This window comes from Vidua chalybeata, chromosome 3 (assembly GCF_026979565.1).
Source record: "Vidua chalybeata isolate OUT-0048 chromosome 3, bVidCha1 merged haplotype, whole genome shotgun sequence".
NCBI classification, from domain to species: domain Eukaryota; kingdom Metazoa; phylum Chordata; class Aves; order Passeriformes; family Viduidae; genus Vidua; species Vidua chalybeata.
The window spans coordinates 91,891,275-91,911,749 of NC_071532.1; the positions used below are offsets into that span (position 1 = coordinate 91,891,275).

The 20,475-nt window shown below is 33.9% G+C and overlaps 1 protein-coding gene across 1 annotated transcript in view; it reads left to right on the forward strand.

Annotated features, from left to right (window-relative positions):
- Positions 1-20,475, forward strand: part of CSMD1 (CUB and Sushi multiple domains 1) — a 1,092,714-nt gene that overhangs the window by 948,743 nt on the left and 123,496 nt on the right. Inside the window, exons 37-40 of the mRNA XM_053939637.1 lie at positions 2,596-2,700; positions 12,044-12,162; positions 17,657-17,726; positions 19,329-19,445. Coding sequence (XP_053795612.1) covers positions 2,596-2,700; positions 12,044-12,162; positions 17,657-17,726; positions 19,329-19,445 — 411 coding nt within the window. The remainder of the gene's footprint in view (positions 1-2,595; positions 2,701-12,043; positions 12,163-17,656; positions 17,727-19,328; positions 19,446-20,475) is intronic.

Consider the following 20,475-nt stretch of genomic DNA (forward strand, 5'->3'; position numbering starts at 1 on the left):
GAGGAGCCCTTTAGGTACTGGAATACTGTGATGAGGTCCCCTCTGAGCTTTCTCTTTTACAGGAAGGTGAGACCTAACTCCTTTGGTCTTTTCTCACAGGGTAAGTTCTCCAGCCTTTGATCATCTTCATGGTCCTGCTTTGGACATCTCCAATCTGCCCTTGTCTTTCTTGCATTGTGAGAACCAGAATGGGACAAAATAATCCACACAAAGCCTGACAAGTGCTGAGAAGAGCAGCATGATTGCTTCTCTATCTCGGCTAGTAATGCCGCTCTGGGTGCAGCTCAGGAACCTATTTGCCTTCTTTGCTGCAGCACTGTGCCGCTGATTCGTATTCAGCTTGTCCACTGCGACAGTCCCAGGTCCTTTCAGCAAGGCTGCTCCCCAGCCACACAAATCCGAGCCTGTATCAGGCTCTTTTGCTTATTCTAACAGACATGCAGGGCTTTGCACTTGTCTCTGTTAAAATTCATACCGTTCTTGCTAGTCTACTGTTTCAGACTGTCCAGGTCTCTCTGACATGTCAGCCCCTCCACTCAGTTCAGTGTCACCAGCAAACTTGAAGAGGGTGCTTTCGATTCCACTACGCAAATAATTTCTGAAGATACTGAAAATGTGTGGGGACCAGTATCAGTCTCTGGGGATTCCATTTGTGACAAATAGCCAGCCTGAATGATTCCACTGAATATAGCAATTATGAGAATTAAAAACTAGCCTCGTTTATTTCCCACAGTGCAATAGGATCTAACTTCTCATCTTAAAGTATTCATTAAGAAGAATACATTAAGGAATGTATTCACCCTTTAAGGAAGTAAAAGACTGGCGTTAAATGTTACCAGGTCCTACAAAGGAACAGAACTGCCAAGTGACTTTTGTTTGTTAAAGAGTTTAATAGTCATTATGAATTAACATCCTCAGTGTTACAGGACACCTTAAACATCCTTAAATATATCTCAAATTCTTTATGGGTAATGTTGAGGAATAGGGTTTGTGCTTATAGCTGCATGAGCAGCTGAAGTTCAAGCTGCTCATGTAGCTCTGGGTGGTGCAGCCTGAGGCAAGAGGCCTTGAACCTTGCACAGCAAAGTGCCCCGGGACCTGTGGTTCAGGCTGGTGATAGGACACTCAGACATGGCAGGAGCTGAGGAGTGGGGAGGAAGAGACTTTTGTGAGTGGTGAGACTGTGAGGGTGCAAAAGCCTAGGGTTTTTTTGTTTGGGATTCCCCTTGGAAGCATCAGCTTGGGCTGTTTCAGTGTAAGTATACTGTGAATAAATGGCTTTATAGAATGAGACATCCAGGACTCTGCTGCAGGAGACCTGGGGTAGAATCTGTGAGGAAACCTGGTCTGATTGTGAAGTTGGGGTGTGCAGGCAGTGAAATGGGGGCTCATCAGATCCCTCGAGCTGCTTACTGTGAAGGGGCTCTGGTCCCTGCCGTGAAAGTCTCTGGTGGTGGGAGTGTGACCACCCTGTCTGAATTGTCAGACAGGGAGGTTTCCTTAACAGATACTATGAAAAGTGCTTCTTCCAGGGAGATGCTTCACTGTCTTCTGTACTCCAGACAGATGTGTACTGTACTGTGTGATGTGAGTGCTCCGTACTGTCTGAATTTGGATACTTTGAATTTCCATGTCAGACAATAAACAACTTCCTTAAATGCCAGCTTCTCATCTTTCAGCTCCTCAATTTATATCAAGATTTTGCTTAATTCATTTTTAGATTTAGAAGTATTTGCCAGTTCCTAGTTTAGATTGTAGACTTAGGAAGATAATTCTTTTCAGCAGTTCTTTTTAAGCCCAAGTTTCAGGCTCATACCTAGGTTGCTGACAGTTACTTTAGAAACAGAAAATGCCCCACAGGAAATGAGAATTTTTCTTATGCATCCACCACTGAAGTTCATTAGCTACTTGATACTGTCTTTGAGAGTAATCATAGAAAAGGATGTAATTTTTAGCCTCAGTAGGTCTTCCAGCTTTAGACAGTAGAATGTGAGTTGCATGGTATTATGTGGTAATAAGTGTTTGTCAGACTTAGCAATTCCAGTGGCAAAGAATATATCTAGGGTTAGTGATAACCCTAGATGCACACACAACAAGCAGTTTTATTATAGATATTTCAGTTAGGAAAAGCTAGTATGTTGTTTTGGTTTTTTTTTAATGTGTTGTACCTGCTTCTTCATTTTCTGTCATATCCTCTGAATTAGCATGAATGGTTGAAATATTATTGTGGGAGGAAGGTGTTTACACACAGTAAAAAATCTGGACTTCTTTGTTCTGTATTGCAGGTTTTATACAAATATGGGCAAACAGGAAAATGGCAGTTGAGCTTGTCATCATAATCAGATCCTTTATTTATGTGATTTTTTTTTTCTCTTTACATCTCTGTTTTTCTGTCCAAGTCAATAAGGTTTCCTCTAAACATGATGGGATCTTGTTTGATTGTAGTTACATAGTCTCTTATTGTTATGGCTTGTAATCAGACTTTTCCTGCAACTTTAGGAGAAAACAAGGCAGAACACAGCCTTGGTTATGTCTTTTCTATATGAAACTGTGATTAGAATGCTATAGTTTATTCCATAACTTTTCTTTTTCCAGGTACAACTGTGCCAGCATTGTTGAATAGCACCTCCAATCAACTTTACCTTCATTTTCACTCTGACATTAGTGTGGCAGCAGCTGGTTTTCACCTGGAATACAAAAGTAAGGCTCCTTGTTTTGTGAAACTTACTTAGGAAATGCATGTATATAGAAAGGGAAACAGATATTTTACATTATTCTTTTAGCTTGCTTGTTTGTTGTTTTTTTTTTTCTTTCCTGACTACCAAGCTTGTATAAGCAGTTTCTACTAAACTGAAATTTTAAATGAAGTGACATTTTAAATTGATGGAAGGCAGCTTTCACAAATTAGAAGCACATGACAAATCAACATGGCAATTCATAACAGCATTTTTTAAATGTGAAGTTTAATATTGATGTGGGTTTTCTTAGCTTATTTCAGCTTAGTTCTGAAATTTAGGTGACAAAAAAAAAAAGTAGGAGTTAATTTCCCTTCTTGAAAATAGATAAAACCAGAGAAGATAATATATTTTTTCCTATTAATGTGTGCATACATTTATGCCTTGTAGTTCTTTCCTTTCCTTCAAATTATTTTCTCTCAACAAATTGCTATAATTGCAAAAAAACAGCCTTTTAACCCCAGAGCTACAAGAAAACACAACAGTTATCTTGGTAAATCACTGGTGGTATAAACAGAATAATCTAAGAATTTTCATGGCAAATTCTGCTATATATAAACTTTTTATATGTTTTGTGAGAAACTTTCTAACATACAGAGGTGTGGAGTTATAAACATAGTGGATTACCTGACATAATCAAATTTAATTCAAACACGTTTGTATTATTACATCTCTCCAAAACTTAAAATACTATAGAATAATAGTAAATTCAGTAAATATGCTTGCATAGCTCATGTGATTTTAATTGGAAATAGGTATTGCTAAGAATAGTCTACTATTTATAAAGTACTATGATGAGCTGATGGTCTGATGAGTGCTTCGATGAAGGTCACAAAGTAATTCCTTATAATTTTTGAAGCATCCTCTCTTTTTTCAAAGGCCATTCAAGAATTTTCTTGAAAATGGAGTTAGCTTTTATATTTCATTGAGTCCAATAATAATATCTAAAAATAGTAATGTTATTTTTAATGTTTTGAAGAAGTACACATAAGTAAATAAACATGGATTATTTTTAATAAGTTCTATTTAGGATTGAGATAAAAATTTGTAAGGAAAATATAAAGCTGCACAGAATTTCAAAAGACTAGTTTCTCTTATTTATTTCAAATAATAAATATTTGAATACGTCTGTAGCCACAAGACAGTCCTATGTTTTCATTTAATTGCATAGTTCAAGCATTTATATGCAAGTATGTTGTAGGGGTTATTTTAATACAGTCATTCTAGTGGTGATATAGAATGCAAATACGAATATTACCTCTGTAGGAATGTTTTTGGAATATACTATTTTGAGAAAGTTGGGGTTTTTTGTCTGCTTGTTTGTTTAAGGTTTTTTTTGTCTGGGGACTCCTCCTCCTACACCACTTTTCCTCCTCCAGTATTTCTTTTTGCCCTACAGTGAAAATATAATTCCATATGAAGCATAAAGAAGTATACATTAATTATAGAAAGTCATAGAATGAACATATGATATGTTTATATTTTATTGTATCAGTTTTATTATCTCTGCAACACAGCTCCTGAAAAAAACCCTGTTCTGTTAACAAGTAAAATCACTTAGAGTTATACTTTTGTTTGTCTCTTAATTGCCAATTTCCCCACTGTGCTCTTTTAAAGCATCTATTGGACTTCAGTGGTGCTAATATTTCAGGGTCAGTGTTTCTTAGAAGTGCACCTCAGTACATGTCAAGGTAGCAATATTGAGCATTCAGAGCTTAGTTAGCTACTCTGTTGACAGTCTGACAGGAAAGAAAAGGTTTTTTTTTTGCTTGGCTACGTGGTCTCTGCAGGGCTAGTAGGAGTACAGTATATCTCTCTGTGTGACGGAACACAGAAACTGAGCAAGTTCCCAAATTCATGGCTACCTACATCCATCACATTTAAAACATTTCAAGACAATTATTTAGGTAAATGAGCTTTGTTTTAAATCTTAGGGGATTAATTGAATTAGGCTCTGAGCAGCCTGGTCTAGTGAAAGCTGTCCCTGCCCATGGCAAGGGGGTTGGAACTAGATGATCTTTAAGATCCTTTCCAACCTGAACTATTCTATGATTCTATGAAAATATTACCTGAGTAGGAAGTGTAGAGAATGTTGCCGTGTACTCACTGTTCCTTACATAACAAGAATGATAAATTGTTAGAACAAAGACCACTAAAACCTTTCCTAAGCAAACACCCAGTAAGTTAATGTTAGTCCTGAAACAGTTAATTTATTAAATATAAAATTAACACTTTAATTTATATATTGTGATGCCCAAAACTGCACACAGTACTCAAGGTGAGGCCATACCGGGGCAGAGTAGAGCAGGACAATCAACTCCTAAAAATGACATTAAGCTATTAAAAAGTTTCCAAAGGAAGGCCATGAGGACAGTGAAAAGCCTTCCCCTTCTCATACAGGGGAAGCTGTATGAGGAGCAGCTGAGGTCACTTGGTCTGTTCAGCCTGGAGGAGACTGAGGGGAGACCTCACTGCAGTTACAGCTTCTTGTGAGGGGAAGAGGAGGGGCAGACCCTGATCTCCTCTCTTTGTTGACCGATGACAGAATCCAAGGGAATGGCCTGAAATTATGCCAAAGGAGGTGTAGATTGGATATTAGAAAAAGATTTTTCACACAGAGGGTGGTTGGACACTGTAACAGGCTCCTCAGGGCAGTCGTCACAGCACCAAGCCTGACAGAGCTCAGCAAGTGTTTGGAGAATTCTCTCAGTCACGTGATGTGACTCTTGGGGTGTCCTGTGCAGGGCCAAGTGTTGGATTTGATGATCCCTTTGGGTCCCTTCCAAATCAGCATATTTTTGAGTCTGTGATATAATTACTTCTCCAGGGGGAAGACATGAATTAGAGAGAAGACAATTAGCTTTCCTACTATACATACTAACAAAAACAATCAATTCACAATAAGAAGCTGTTCAGCACCTTGAGTCCAAATTTGTAATTCAAATCCTACATCAGCAGTCTACAGCAGGGATAGAAGATATAAAGTGGACCTAGTAGTGTTCCATCTAGCCATACCTTTTACATAAATTACAAATCAGAGTAGTAGGTGAAACTGCTCTAAACTAACCATTACAGTATTCTGCAGATCCCTGATGTCCTTATATAAAAAGTCTTAATTACAGCAATAGAAAGTGAGAATTATTTAGGAACATTCCTTTCATCCCAGAAGAAATTCTAAGGAACAAGGCACAACAGAGGAGAGTGTCCTAAGTCGTTACTAAATTGTTTACTCACAATAAAAATTATGCCTCTACAACTTGCACATCATATTTTAGAATAAATGGAGACGTATTTCTACTTAGAAGATATTTCACCAGTGTAAATGCTAGAAATATGCTTGGGTTTGGATCACTATGTTAGGAAAAACTTTACTTCAGCACGATATATTTAGTTTGCTATCACTTGATCACATATCTTATATTCCACACTGTATATTGTTTTGAAGTAACTTTATAGAAATCCATAAATACTTTATAAAAGCTTCAGCCACTGATGAAAGCTTATTCAAATCGTAAATATTTCAAGATAATTTAAATGTTTGAATAAGAATAGTTTTATTTCTTGAAGCATTTTCTTCTTTTAACAATGCCTTTCTCTTGCCCTGTCCATTTGCAGCTTTTTTCTATGTATGTCTTTATTTTCATGGGAAGGATCTAGACTGTCAGCTCCTGCAAACCTAAGTCTATGTCTAATCTAGGCAGTGCATAGGTTTCCTTTGTAGCCTTCAAAAACACACAAGTCTTAAGGCGAATAATATAACTTTGTCATTTACTTTAGGAAGTTTTTATGTTAGACATTAAGACTGTAAAACTTCATTTGCTCTGGTTAAGTGGTCTACTGAATTTGCATGCTATGGTCAGATTGATGACGTAGGTTTTTTCCCCTTTGTTTCATTGTTATTTCATTGTTTATTTTGCTCTTTCATTTGTTTTGGTTTTGTTTTGTTTTTCAAGTCAGATACACAAACTCATATTAAAATAAATAATTGGTCAGTGCCTTAGAAAAAATTCCTTCTGGTGACAACAGTATTGTAGGTATTGTTGAGAGCTGCTGTTTGATGTTTCCTGCTATTTCAGAAGGACTGTAGATTTTTGAGATGGTTGCAGCAACCTATGGTTAACAAAACAGTAAAATATGCAGCAGGTTACTGTAGAAAATATGAGAAATAATAATTTAACTAATCCTTCATATGCATGTGCTAGAATAAATGCCAAACATAATTATTTTCACTATGACCAGCAAGTCAAATCAAAGAGTGTTTTGTTGCATTCCTAGTATGTACAACAGTAGGAAGAATAAATATCCCTGTTATTTGATTGAATTACTTTTTAATCTAATGAATGAAGGAATCAACTATCCAAATTGTTTGTTCTGGAAATGTGCCTGTTTAATTCCACTGCATTTGTGGCAACTGATCTTTTAAGCTTGGTCTTAAAATCTCACTTATTTATTCAGTGATAGTTTAAGTGTTTTCCTTAATATTCAAACAAATGAAAAAATAAAAAGTCTGGAAATAATCAGTGTTTTTCTCAGCATGCTGCTTGAACTTCTCAGTTAAAGTTGTTTGTTTTAGTAAAAACTGAATATATGCAGAATATTGATGTATAGGTTTAGGCCACCTTTTTAAATGTCTATAAGTATCTATCTATCTATCTATCTATCTATCTATCTATCTATCTATCTATCTCTCCAAATTTAGGGATTAGAATTAAATTTTTCAGTAAAAATGTTCTTTTATGCAATCGGTATTTTAATAGTGTCTAGCTCTATTACTTTGAATTAGGATATATGGCACAGGTCAGCATCACTCATTTTGTAAGCTTTTAGTTTACTGCTATACCAAGACGATGGAATATGTATGAGAACATAAGCTTACTTTTAACCAACATTTCCTTTTCTGAAGCCACTTTATCATGTCTTTTCAAGTGTTAAAGTTTCTTGGCAGCTGAAATAAAGGATTCACTGGTAAGGGGACTAGAAAGAAATTGACTGTCTTTTGTAGTACTTCTCTGTCATGAAGATATCTAATAAATTGAAAGATAAAAATCAGACTAGAAGAGAAGAAAATATATTCTTCCAGGTAGCAATATATTCTTCCAATATTGTATTTCACAGGTCGAGTTTAAGATCTTTCATGCAATTTGGATTTTAATGTAGCTCTTCAGTGCAAGTCTTTTCTGTTTCCCTGTGTTACAGCAGGTGTGAATCATAAACATGCCATTTTTAATTTAGCAGGTCCTGATCCTGTCAGCATATCTGTGCAACTTACTAGATGTTGACAAGAATCTGACCTCTCTGCAGTAACTCTTTGAGATGAAGACATTTTCTAGGCTGGTGTCTGAAGCATGAAGTTTTGAAAGGGACAGCTTGGATTTGATATCCACCATTATCAAAATGGAAAGAACAATTCACTCCAGCTTGATGTTTGTAATATAGTAAAGCATAATATGTTTTACATTAGCTGCATAGGGTGGGAGGAATGTAGAATTCAAAAAAGAAAGCCTGATGACTTTTGGTCCAGCTGTCAAGACATTCTTGTGTTGTCCAGTTCTCAGCTTTCTGAAATGGACACTAATGGGCATTCACATTGTCAGATATGCCAGCAAGGATTTTCTTTCTGCCAGCGATGGCAGTGATGTTTGGACAGAATATGAGGTAATTGTAGGCATGGATATAATTTTGTAAATAAAGCATATTTGTCTTATGCCACAGCAGAGTCAAGAAAGTGTTTAGCAAACAGTAAGTGGAAGAAGGTCAGGGAGAGGGTTATCACTCTTGACATTGATGTGTTCTATTTTGTACTGCATAGCAGAAGCTGGGCTCTGAAAAGCATGCACTTAAGAAACCCTTGCTCCTTTCTGATTGCTTGGACTTGACATTTAACATGTTTTCCCTGTATTACTGACTGTTCACATACAACTTAGTTTAATAATGTATTTTTTGAGTTTCTGAATATTTAAGATTCCAAGTTTGTCCTCAGATACCAGACTTCGTTTGCTTTCTCTCAAGCATTCTTTTGATGTTTGGACCTGTTCTAACTAAATGAATTTTTGAACTACACTGGGCTAGTATTATGGAATGGTTAGAATAACAGAGATTTGAGGATTCAGAATATTTCAGTATTTATATTATATATTCAGTATTAATATTATATTTATTTAGTATTTATATTATATATTCAGTATTAATCAAATTCAGTATTTGATTCTGCTTTCAATTTTCTCTTTCTTTTGGGATAGTTATATTGCTTCTTAATATCAGGTATATCAAAGAAAGGCAAAGTGTTTTATGACATTCTGATAGAATATTCTATAATTTGCATCATTTTTCAGACCAAAGAAGTAGTATATACAAAATGTTATGAAAAGTATAAGAAGCTAGCAGAAAAAAAATTTTAACCTAATTATTAGAATCTATTAAAGATAAATACATAGTATACTACAATATCAGTTACACAGAAAGTTAATTTGAAGATTTTTGATTGATCATAGTCTGTTTAAATTCTGTATGCTATTTGACCAATGATGGAATGAGATATATAACAAGCACATTATTAGTGTTGCTATGCAGACACTGTTAAAGCTGTTTCTGTAACTCAGAAAAATATGTAAAAGTAACTTTATTCATACAGGGTCTGCAGCCCTGTTACTCTCAACATACAGGAATGCTGAGTTCCAAAATAAAAATTTCTTGATGACAGGGACTGAACCTTAAATTTATATTCAGAGAATTCAGCAAGTAGATTGGTATCTGTAAGCAATTTAGTCACTGTTAGGTGACTTTGTTAGGTGCTTACTTATTTAAAAACAGTGATCTTGAAGCAGATGTTTTTAAATTTTATTTTCTGTTCAAGAGAAAGAAAGATGAGAAAATGCAGAAATAAGCATTGATCTTCTTCAGTTGCATCTGAATGCTGGATTCACAAATTAGTGAACAGCAGTCTGCATATGGTACTTTGAATTACTGAGATGAGGCATTACACGTCACTTAATGCTGAAACAGTTTGTGTGGATGCATATCACAGCTATTTAGTACCTATATTCAAAGGAACTTTCCAGACACAAATACATTTATGGTACTGTAAAATACAGACTGATTGACCAAAAGAATGGCACTAGTTAACCTGCAGCAAAACCCAAACCATTGAAGTTAATGATAATATCTTCATGGTTATTTAGAACATTACAGTTCCACATAGTGATGACACATGAGATTCCTAGTGGCCATGTAAAGTCACCATAACATCATTTGAAAGTTGATTATATTGGAAGAATATCAAAATTCGTAAATTCTGTGATAGAAATTTCTGAAAATCTTTAAAGTACTTTTAGATAGTTTCCTGATTTATACATTCCAGTAGACAAAATAACTGCTTCAGGGAGGTCCCATTATTTGCAACTATTAAATAATTCTTTATTTGCTAATTTGAAATTTTTTTTATCCCTCTTGCATCATTTATTATGAAAACTATACTTCATACCTTGATGGTTTTCACTCAGAATTAGAATGGCTTGTCATTATCTTCATTCCTGATAAAAGTGAAATACATTAAAACTCAAGGCCACAGGACTAACAAGGAACATTCAGGACCATAGAACTTAATATCAGGAAAGAAAAAAAAAAAAAAAGCATAGTAATCCCAGTTTCCTGTGGAAGTATAAAAGCTATTTCAGACTTCCATGTGCTTTATTAGGAAAAATATATTTACTTCAGCTAAAACTCGAAAAATATTAGAACTGTATGAAATTTTAATTTGTGCATTTAATATTTGTAAGGCATTAATATTTGAGTGATGAAAAGTACATGCATAAAGGTTTATGATATAAAGTTAAAACCATGTCTGTAGGAAAATGTGTGATCAACATTACCTGTAAGAAAATTGTATTTCCCTAGAAAAGCTAGGGTCTCAGTGAATAATATCAGATATTGTTTCATGATGAACCATCTGGAACAGTAGACTAACATGTCACATATCAGAATAAAGTCAAATATAATGTAGTTTCTGTACTAAATACAGTCCAGTTGCACATACTATCACCAAACAGGTTAGATTTCATAGTAAGATATTGAGAGTAGTAGTCAGGTTTCTTTTTCACACAACTGAATTGAAGGATACACAGGATCACATTCAGTAAAGTATCATGTTTTTCTGCTCTTTACAGAATTTTGTGCTAATAAATTCTCAAAATATCTTCTCACACATTATGGAAATAATTTCCATTCTGTTTTGGCTTCTACCAATCATATTTTCATAAAACATAAAAACTACATAATGATGCTTCAGGAGTAATTTTCTCTAATAAATAAATAAGTTAAAAATTAAAATTGTATTTTAGACTGATATTTGACTTCACAAAAGGTTTTTCACATTTTAAGGGGAATGAGATTCTCTTGTCAGAACATGAACTTACAAATTGATTCTTCTGGTCCTTGTGTTTGCAACGAAAATCTTCAAAGCACAGAATTACTTAATCTAATCTCCCATTTGTCAACTGTCTTGTTCATTTGGAGTATTTTCACTTGGAAAAGTTAATATTTAATTTTCTATAGTGCTGACTAGCAAACTCCTTAGATAGCACACAAGGAAAAAAAGTGATATGTACTTGATAAAAAGCAGAATGTTGTACTTTAGGTTGCCAAATTAGTTTTAAACAAATTTGAGAAATTACTGATCATGGAGAATCTTTGTTACACTAATCTTTTGTTTTCTCAGACCTGGCTTAAAAATAATTAAGAACAGACTATTCAGTGACTCCTATGCAAAGACTTAGTTTTGGGTTCAAGTACTAAATGTCAATGTCTAAACTTCTTTATAGTCCATGGAGTTGCCAAAAAATAAGGAACCACCAATAAATTCTGCTAATTTATTGTTGAAAATAGAGAATATGCATAAAGTATATTCCCTCTCTCTCTCCACTTCCTTCACAAGGATAATAAAGGATTAAAAACCCCAATAAACCAAAATGAGCAAACAAATAAAACCCAGGCTTTTTAACAAACTAAAATCACAATACTGCTTTGGAGACTATAAAACTGCCTAGTGTGTCATAGCGATGTGACCTAGTAACTGGTACAGTCACAGTGTATAATCTTTCTGCTTCAGCCATACCACTCGTATTCTGTAGAACGGTTCTGAAAACTTCTGTGTTTTAAACAAAATTGCTGTTTATTGTTGAAATGATTTTTTAATTAATGTTTTCTTAAACACCCATAATTCTGTAGAAAGAATTCATTAAGGCAGAGAATATCAATGAAGACCTGCTGTCCACTTATCTATGATTTTCAATCTTTGTTTTTACTTTTTCCAGCTGTAGGCCTTGCTGCCTGTCCAGAACCAGTAATTCCTAGCAATGGGATCAAATCAGGAGATAGATATATGGTGAATGATGTTTTGTCATTTCAGTGTGAGCCAGGATATACATTACAGGTATTTATTTCTTTCTTTTCTCCTTTGAATAATACACCGTGGAATGATTGCAATAAAATGCCAAGAGACCTGTCCAAAACATATTCTAATGAAGCATCTGTAGTATGTACATAGAGATGATTTAGGTAGAGCTTGTGTGAGTGCTCAAATGTGTGGCATTTCTGTCCCTCAATAAATCTGGACTGGGAAATTTTGTCTTAGATCAACATACTATTGAGCAGTAAAGGCCATCAAAATGGACATTGAAATAACATGGATAAAACGTTTTCTCTAGAAAATTGTTATATACTATACTGTAGAGTACTGTGTTTTTTCCTTTTGAGGGATTGATTTATCTAGGTGAAATTTCAATGTAGAAATACAGTGTGGGATTTCACATTCTGCTCAGGAATTGTGGAATTTAATTTCTAAGTAAATTTTATTAATGCTAAATCTACTCTTGAAAATCTTTCATGGAAAAGTATTAGAAATTAGTTCACTGATTGGGGATGTTCTCTGTTCACACACTGGTTTAGTTTCCCATGGTAGACATATGATTGAGGTGCTCTTTGTAAATTTTTCAGCACTCTGTAAATCTAATAATAAAAGCTTTTTTCTTTCCTCACTAGTTTCTCTAATTTGTTTAAATGTAATCCACCACTCGTAAAATACATTGAGAACACCTGAGTTCAGAATCTTTTGCTTGGTAATAGGTCCCAACCAAGATTATGTAAAACCTGTATCAGAGGAGGCAAAGCATCACAACTTCTGTTCCTTACAAGGATAAAGTTCCCCATCTGAGGACTGCCAATTCAGTGTTTGTTCCCACAACATATATAGGATATTCCTTTGGTCTCCATATTTCTTACCATTCTTCTAAAATTCTTGTAGGATTCAGACTAAACATCTTACCTCTAGGCTGGTTGTGGGAACACATGCATGTGAAATGTCTCTCTAGCTGGCCAGGAATATGCTTACCTTTTCAGTCATGCATGGCAGGTATAGGCCAAGTATTTTAACTAATTCATTCTCTTTACTTTTATTACATGACATGAAACAACCTGCATTGGGAGCATTTCATATCCATAGCAAAGAAGGATTTTGTTATACTAGTATCCTGCTAATTAGAAAAGATTCAACTTGAGCACAACAAAGCCGATTCTCCATCTACCCTGACTGCTCATTGCTTATTTAACAGTTTGTGGGTTACTTAAAAGCCAGCTGATTGTTCATATATGAACTACTTAAGTGTTTTTTCTTTCAAAATTAATGTTATTTTGAAAATACCTAATGGTATAAACCCATTAATTTTGAAGTTTTTAACTTTATTTTCTCTATTTCATACGTCCCTTACAGTATCACTTGTAGTTAGCATGTCAGTAAGAAATGAGAGATTTGATAACATTTTTCTGACATGATTCCTTCAGAAGGATTTTCTGTCATTAAAAATTGACACCAAAATAGATTCAGACTTTAATTTACAGATCACTATTGAGCCATTAACAGTTTTTTTATTTCAAAGTAGCATTAAACTGACTAAATGATGAAAGGACATATTATGTGTCTATACCTATGTTGCTGTAGCTGAGGCAAAGATATGGGAACTGATATTTCATCTTCAGCACTATTTATTTGTTGAAATGGGGTGCTGTCATGCTTTTGGCCTAGCTGAAATATAACAGTAGTAATTATTTCAAGTCAGAAACTATTCCTCACAGGCAGTTTGCATCATGGCACTTTTTTTGAGATTAATTTAGAAGAAAGAAGTTAAGGAGGTATATATACAAAGCACTGTGCATTTGCACTCAATCCCACACACTTCCACTAGTATAGATGTAGCTTATATGTTCTTTTAAGGCTTTTTTGTATTCATTGAGCTAAATTTAGCATTATTCATCTGTAGACTCGGGACAGTCTATTTCAATGCAGAATCTATCTGGAAGTCAGCCTGCAATAAACTTGGTTACACAACAATAAATATAATTGTATTTTGAGAGTTGTTGGATTTAAAAAAAAAAAGTAATTCCTTTTTTTCCTTTTTTTCCTTTTTTTTTTTTTTTTTTGGAGAAAGGTTCCTATTTCCAATATTTGTAGAAAAGTTACATGTAATTCTTTATATTCTCTATATATTCTTTTTATTCAGTTCCACTTTATGATGAAAGGATCAAGATCTGCTGGTAGGGCTGTTATATAATTGCTGTTCATATAATTGCCAAAAGGTGTTTGTTTAGTGCTTCACTGCTGTGATCCAGGTCACTGCTTCTGAGCTGTTATGACTGAAATACATTTAGGCAAACATCTGATTTATGGCTAAGCTCATAGCAGTGATTTGATAGGAAAAAAGTGAAAAAACTAAGCCTATACTAATGGTTTCCTATGGAGATGGAATAACATGTAACAGAATTTAATATAAAAAAAACAGCTATCAAATCTCAATCAGCTGTTTCATTGTGACACTAGAGATTATCAGCCATACTCCTCCAAGGACTGATTCATACTAAGATTTCATGTTAGAACAGGAGCTTTACTCTTAAAGTATCATCCTTCATCAGTGATATCAAAAGGTTAACACATGTATCAAACTTTAAACTGCTTAGATTTAGTCACTCCACTTGTATTGCCCATCATATTGCAGACTCTTCTATCCCTATCTTTTTCAACTATTAGAAATATCTAAATCTTGCATATTGAAAAAAGGGCATAATTACTCAGTTTTTAATTACATGGATTAGAAATGAATACATGCTTAAGATACAACCTCATCAAATATTCTGTCCATACTTAAAATAGTACTGGTGCAATATTGATGTGGAGTGATAACAGTAGAATATGAATACTTCAGAAGTGGTTGGAATAAGTACAGGAAGCTTTTTGAAGGTACACACTGTTAGCCCTGGCTTGATGTTTTGGATCTACTCTTACTTACAAAACAATCAGAATGTGAGTTCATAAATGCAGTATTAGTATAACATAATGATGCATTCGTGAAGACGAGAGCTGCACACAAAAAATCTCTCCTCTGTATTAAAGCTAAACTTCAATACACTGTGTATATCACTATAACAATCCCATATCTTTTGTCTATATGCAGGTCTTATCTGTAGCCCTTTCATGCGACTAACTGGAGTTTTTTCTGTATGCTTACAGTGATTCTATTATTAAATACTTTCTTAAAATTTCATAGCATATTGTTCCTTAACTGTATATATTCCAACTGTAAACCTCTTTTCAATACATCTAAAAATTTAATACTAGCTGTAGAAGCTGACATATGTAAAAACTAGTTTCATGAGCTTGTTCAAAGTGTAAAACAAAGATCTTGAGTATTCAATAGATTCAACAGAATTCAACAGAAAAGAGTTTTAATCTTTCCAAAATATTGATGAGAATTGCTATGCTATATGGACTCTGCTGTAAGAAAGTGCATACATATCTATATATATAGCATGTTAGACAGGACAAGTAAAATAGGATCCAAATTCAAAAGAAATAATAATGAAAATAGTGTTCTATGAAGCACAGTATGTTTTCTATTGAACAAATATAGACCAGCATAGCTTCTCATAATATATTTTTTTCTCTTTATCTGTGAATTTATCCTCAATCTTTAGAGAACATATTCACAGCTAGCAATAACAATCAGCTGTGGATTAGTTTATAATTGAGACTTACCAGAAAAGTCATAGAGCTCAAACTACTACCTGGAGATGCGTAAGAAAGGTAATTACTAGCTGTAGGATTAAGTGCCTCCCCACAGGAGGGAACTTTAAAAGACTGAAATCAGAGTGTACTCTTCTTGGAAAAAGGCTTGAAGCTAGAGGAATAATTTAATTTTATTTTTCAAAAGATCCTTTATAGGCTATTTTATGTTTTTCCTGACTGTGGTAGTTATATTACGGCTTCCCCCTTGACTCACATCAGAGACATGCAATCACAGAAAACTAGAAAAAGAGAATAAAGTAAAACAATGCAATCTTGGAAGACTAAAAAGAGGGAGTAAAACAGGGAATATTGCATTAAATACATTATTCAAAACCTCATCCATTTTGCAAGTAACTAAGATGACACAGTAAGTGCTTGCATTTTTTTTCCTTTAAAAATGTAGCTTTTAAGAAAAAGAATTTTATTGCATTATCAAATTGGAGTGTTTTTAGAAAAAAAAGACTAATTTATTTTTCATTATTTTAGTGACAACTGATCCTTTTTTCCTTCCAAGTAATTTTCTGGATGTATTTCAGTTTGACTTTCAAACATGATTGCCTAAATATACTTAACTAAATAATTAATTAAAGGAGTTTTATTCCATGCATTTCTATATGATTTTTTTTCAAAGTAGAATGTAAGCATTCCAAATGGTGTAGAAGAAATGTCATCAAATGGATTTTCTTTTGCTGCAGTTTACCTGTTCATTCTTTTTCTTATTATTATGAGATTATGATTGCTATGGACAAATAATATTCAAATAAATCTTCATATAATATTGATTAGATGCACTGCCTTACTAAATTTTAGACTCATAATACACCTGATAAAAATAAACTAGGGATGTTAAGTGACTAGCACGAGTTTGTACAGCCAAATGATCAAAATAGAAACTTAATCTTGTTCTCAGTCCCATGTCTCAGTCTTTGTATCAGTTGCTCTCAATCCTGCCAGTTTATTCAGCTTTCACATTTCAGCAGCAGAATGTGTAGTCTGAGTATCTCAAAGGACAGAGTTGACAAAAAAGAAGACTTTTTGTGCTACTGTTAAGTTCCCAGTTTGAACTGTTCCTAGGGAAAACAAAGAAGGGAGCATTTTGGTCCTAGGCAGTCACCCTGAGGTATGTGGGATTAGACTGTGCAAGTTACAGATATGTCTTGATTTACTTCCTGCCACCATGAGTCTGCTTTCTTCTTGTGATTTTTCTTAAAAATAGATGGAGTAAATTAAACATGACAGCTATATAAAGAGGCACTTGTATTTCTACAGCTGTGTGTCAAGATGTTGCATGAATGCAGTGGGTCATGTTGTGAGGCCATGTGAGAGGTCAAGGCCTGCTGCTATTTGTTGATGACAGGCTTGGCATGGTCCACACTGAACATCTGTAGGAAGTAGATGAGGAACAAATTCCTCTCTGTGTCTGTAGTAATCACACAGAGCAATGGCTGATTCACTACAGATTGCAGTGTAAAACTCAACCACTGTGCTTGCACTGTAGATGGAATACACTGGAATTGAAACAGGCAGTGAACTAATCAGACCATATGAGTGCACATAGTTAGCTGCATCTACTTTTAAGAAATTTTCAAGTTACCAGAGGAAAGGTGTTTTAGAATATTTATCCAGCAGAAAAATAAGAACATAAAACCTGAACTATTTGAAAATAGAGTTTCATTCAAGAAATTATTATGTAGTTGGATAAAATAAGAACATACACTGATTAGATCATCCAAGAGGTTCTGTGCAGCTCTGTCTTTCAGAAAAGTCCCATAAATGAGTATCTGTAATCTGATGTTTTGCCCTTTCCAAACAGGGCCGGTCTCATATTTCTTGTATGCCAGGAACAGTTCGACGCTGGAACTATCCGTCTCCTCTCTGCATTGGTATGGAAACTTGTTTTCAGTTTTCTGACCATCAGTCACAAGAAACTCCTGACCTTGTCATGCCCATTGTTCCTCACCTTAATTCTGCTTCATTCAAAACTTTTTTGAGTTTCCATTTGTATCTATGAAATATGGGGAGGAAAAAAGATTTTTTTTCATCTATAAATGGTTAAATGTTATTTTTAAAAAGATATTGTGAGAGTGGGCAAAGGAGGAAACACATATGTTAACCATTGTTTAGCTTTTCCTGAATAATCTGCTTTGAAATACATTCTTCAGTGAATGCTTTTAATTTTAATATTCAATCAGCAAAAGCTGTTTGTATTAGTTTCACATCTAAGAGAAATTCAAAATATTGGGATGATACTGAACAACACTAATGTGAAATAATTTTAAATATTCCTTGTCAAGTTGAGCACATACATTATTTTGTATTGTCAAGTTCTACATAAGGAGCCAATTTTGATTTATATGGAAGCAGTGAATTTCCTTCCAAACAGTTTTAGAAATGAAAAATTTATTCAAGGAGAGGTGTTTTAGGCTTTGGGCACTTTTGTTGTTTTTTTTCTTTTTATGGTAACCTTATGTTTCACCTTGCATACTAAATATAGCTCCTTCTTGAAAACATTGAGCTCCTTGAATTATGAAATTGTGCTATCCTGGGAGCTAAAATACTCTTAAGAAAACAAAGAAACCCTTAAAACATAACCCTCCCTCTTCTCTCACCTCTAACACTTAAAATGTTGATTTTTATAGAATGAAAGCGGAAATCAGTATAATTATTACAGCAGACAATATCACAGTATCACAATTGTGTTATCAGATCATGTGTCAATGTAATGCCTGGCATGAAGACTCACAGGCTTTAAAGTAATGATTCCTCAAATAATAAATTTAAATTGCAATATTAGAATTTGATTTTTTGAAGTTATTCTTACTTCATATTACTGTCCTAGTGTATGTGTAAACTCAGCCACTTTTTTGCAGGTTGCTTCACATATTTATGGCTTAGCTTTATATCATCCTAAATGATGCAAGTGGGTTTTCAATTTCCAAACATATGAATTTGCTGAATAGAAAAATACCAATAGAAAGCAAAGAATTATTCTGTTATGCAGCAAGTCTATCTTCTTTCTGAATAAAGCAAAAACTGTGGGGGGGGGTGGTTATTTGCTTGTTTGTTTTTAAATTCAAGTGTATTTTTGGTTATATTGAGTAATAGGTTTGTTGCTACGTCATGATTTGGGATCATAATTCAGTTTAATTCCAGATTTGTTTCTCTGATTGTGAAACATATCTCAACATAGCACCAGGCCTTTTTAATAGTAATTGCCAAGCTGAGACAATGGGTTGCCCAGTCTATATCTGCAAGTACACAGTTGTCGTTATATTACAGTGAACATATCACCTTAAGTGAAAATTTTGCTCTGAATTGCATCCTTTTTTTTTCCTCCTTCATGAGGAGTGTTTTGACTATGATAAATTTCACTGCTTTTGGGTCATGGGAACAAAATGGAAAATCCATTTTGAATTAAGCATATGTCAAATACTAAGAAATAATATTAATAAAAGATACTGTGATTTTCTTTTTGTTTTTAATAGCTAAATGTGGTGGAACACTGACAAACATGGCTGGTGTTATTCTGAGCCCAGGTTTTCCTGGAAATTACCCTAGTAACTTAGACTGTACATGGAAAATTTTGTTGCCTATTGGATATGGTAAGTAAACTTACATTGGAAGAGCCGTTATTTGTAATCATCAGATTTAAATATATATATAATAATATAAAATATTATATTATTATAAATATTTTATTTCCAATATGAAGTGGATTTTATCCAGTGAATGTATTGTGAACCCTTACATAAATATTTGCTAAATTTGAAATGAAAATGGTTGGCAATTTTAAAATATGTCTTCTCCAAAGCAACTTGTTATTAACTCAGCCTGTCTCAGAAACTGATTTCAAAGCAAATGAGATCTGTGGCATGAAGATATATCAGATTAAATAAATAATTTGACTTCTAAATTAAATAATGGTCTTTTGTTCTCCAAGTGACTTTTTAAACAGTTTTTTATGTTCTATAAAAATAGACAAAACCTCACTTCTAGAACTACGAATTTGGTAAAAGCATTCTCAAACTGTATTCCAAATTCTAGATTCTAAGTTGCAAACTTAGAATCTATCTAGGTTTACATTAAAACTACTTTCATTAAAAAAAAATCTTCACAAATAAGTAATAACTATGTTGAAAAGGTAATAACAGAAAATAAGGAATCTGTAAGTTCATGTACAAAATACAGTTTTCTATCATTATCAGAACTGAAAGAGGAATAAGTTTTCTTGTTGTGAAACTCCATGTCCCATACTGTAAATTCAATGCCAGTGCTCAATAAGAAAAATAATTTTAAAAACTTGTTACTAATTTAAAAATAATTTTAAAATCTCATTTCTTATTTGAGGAAATTAGTTTATTTTCCATATTCTCCATTTGCATTCAGAAGAGGGATTTTTGTAGTGAGATGTACTACTTTCATGTACTTTATAAAGTTAACCTGTAAGAAATACTTTGCTGCTTCTTAGAATAGTGTCATTTATCAGTGAACACCTGATGAAACTGATCCATCATCATTATGGATAGCCTTAGTAGCCTTAGATATCCTTATAGATGTAGGAGAACCATGGACAGAAGTTTGTGGTTTGGACATTCTCCAGCTACATTTGCAGGAAATATAAATGATAAGAGA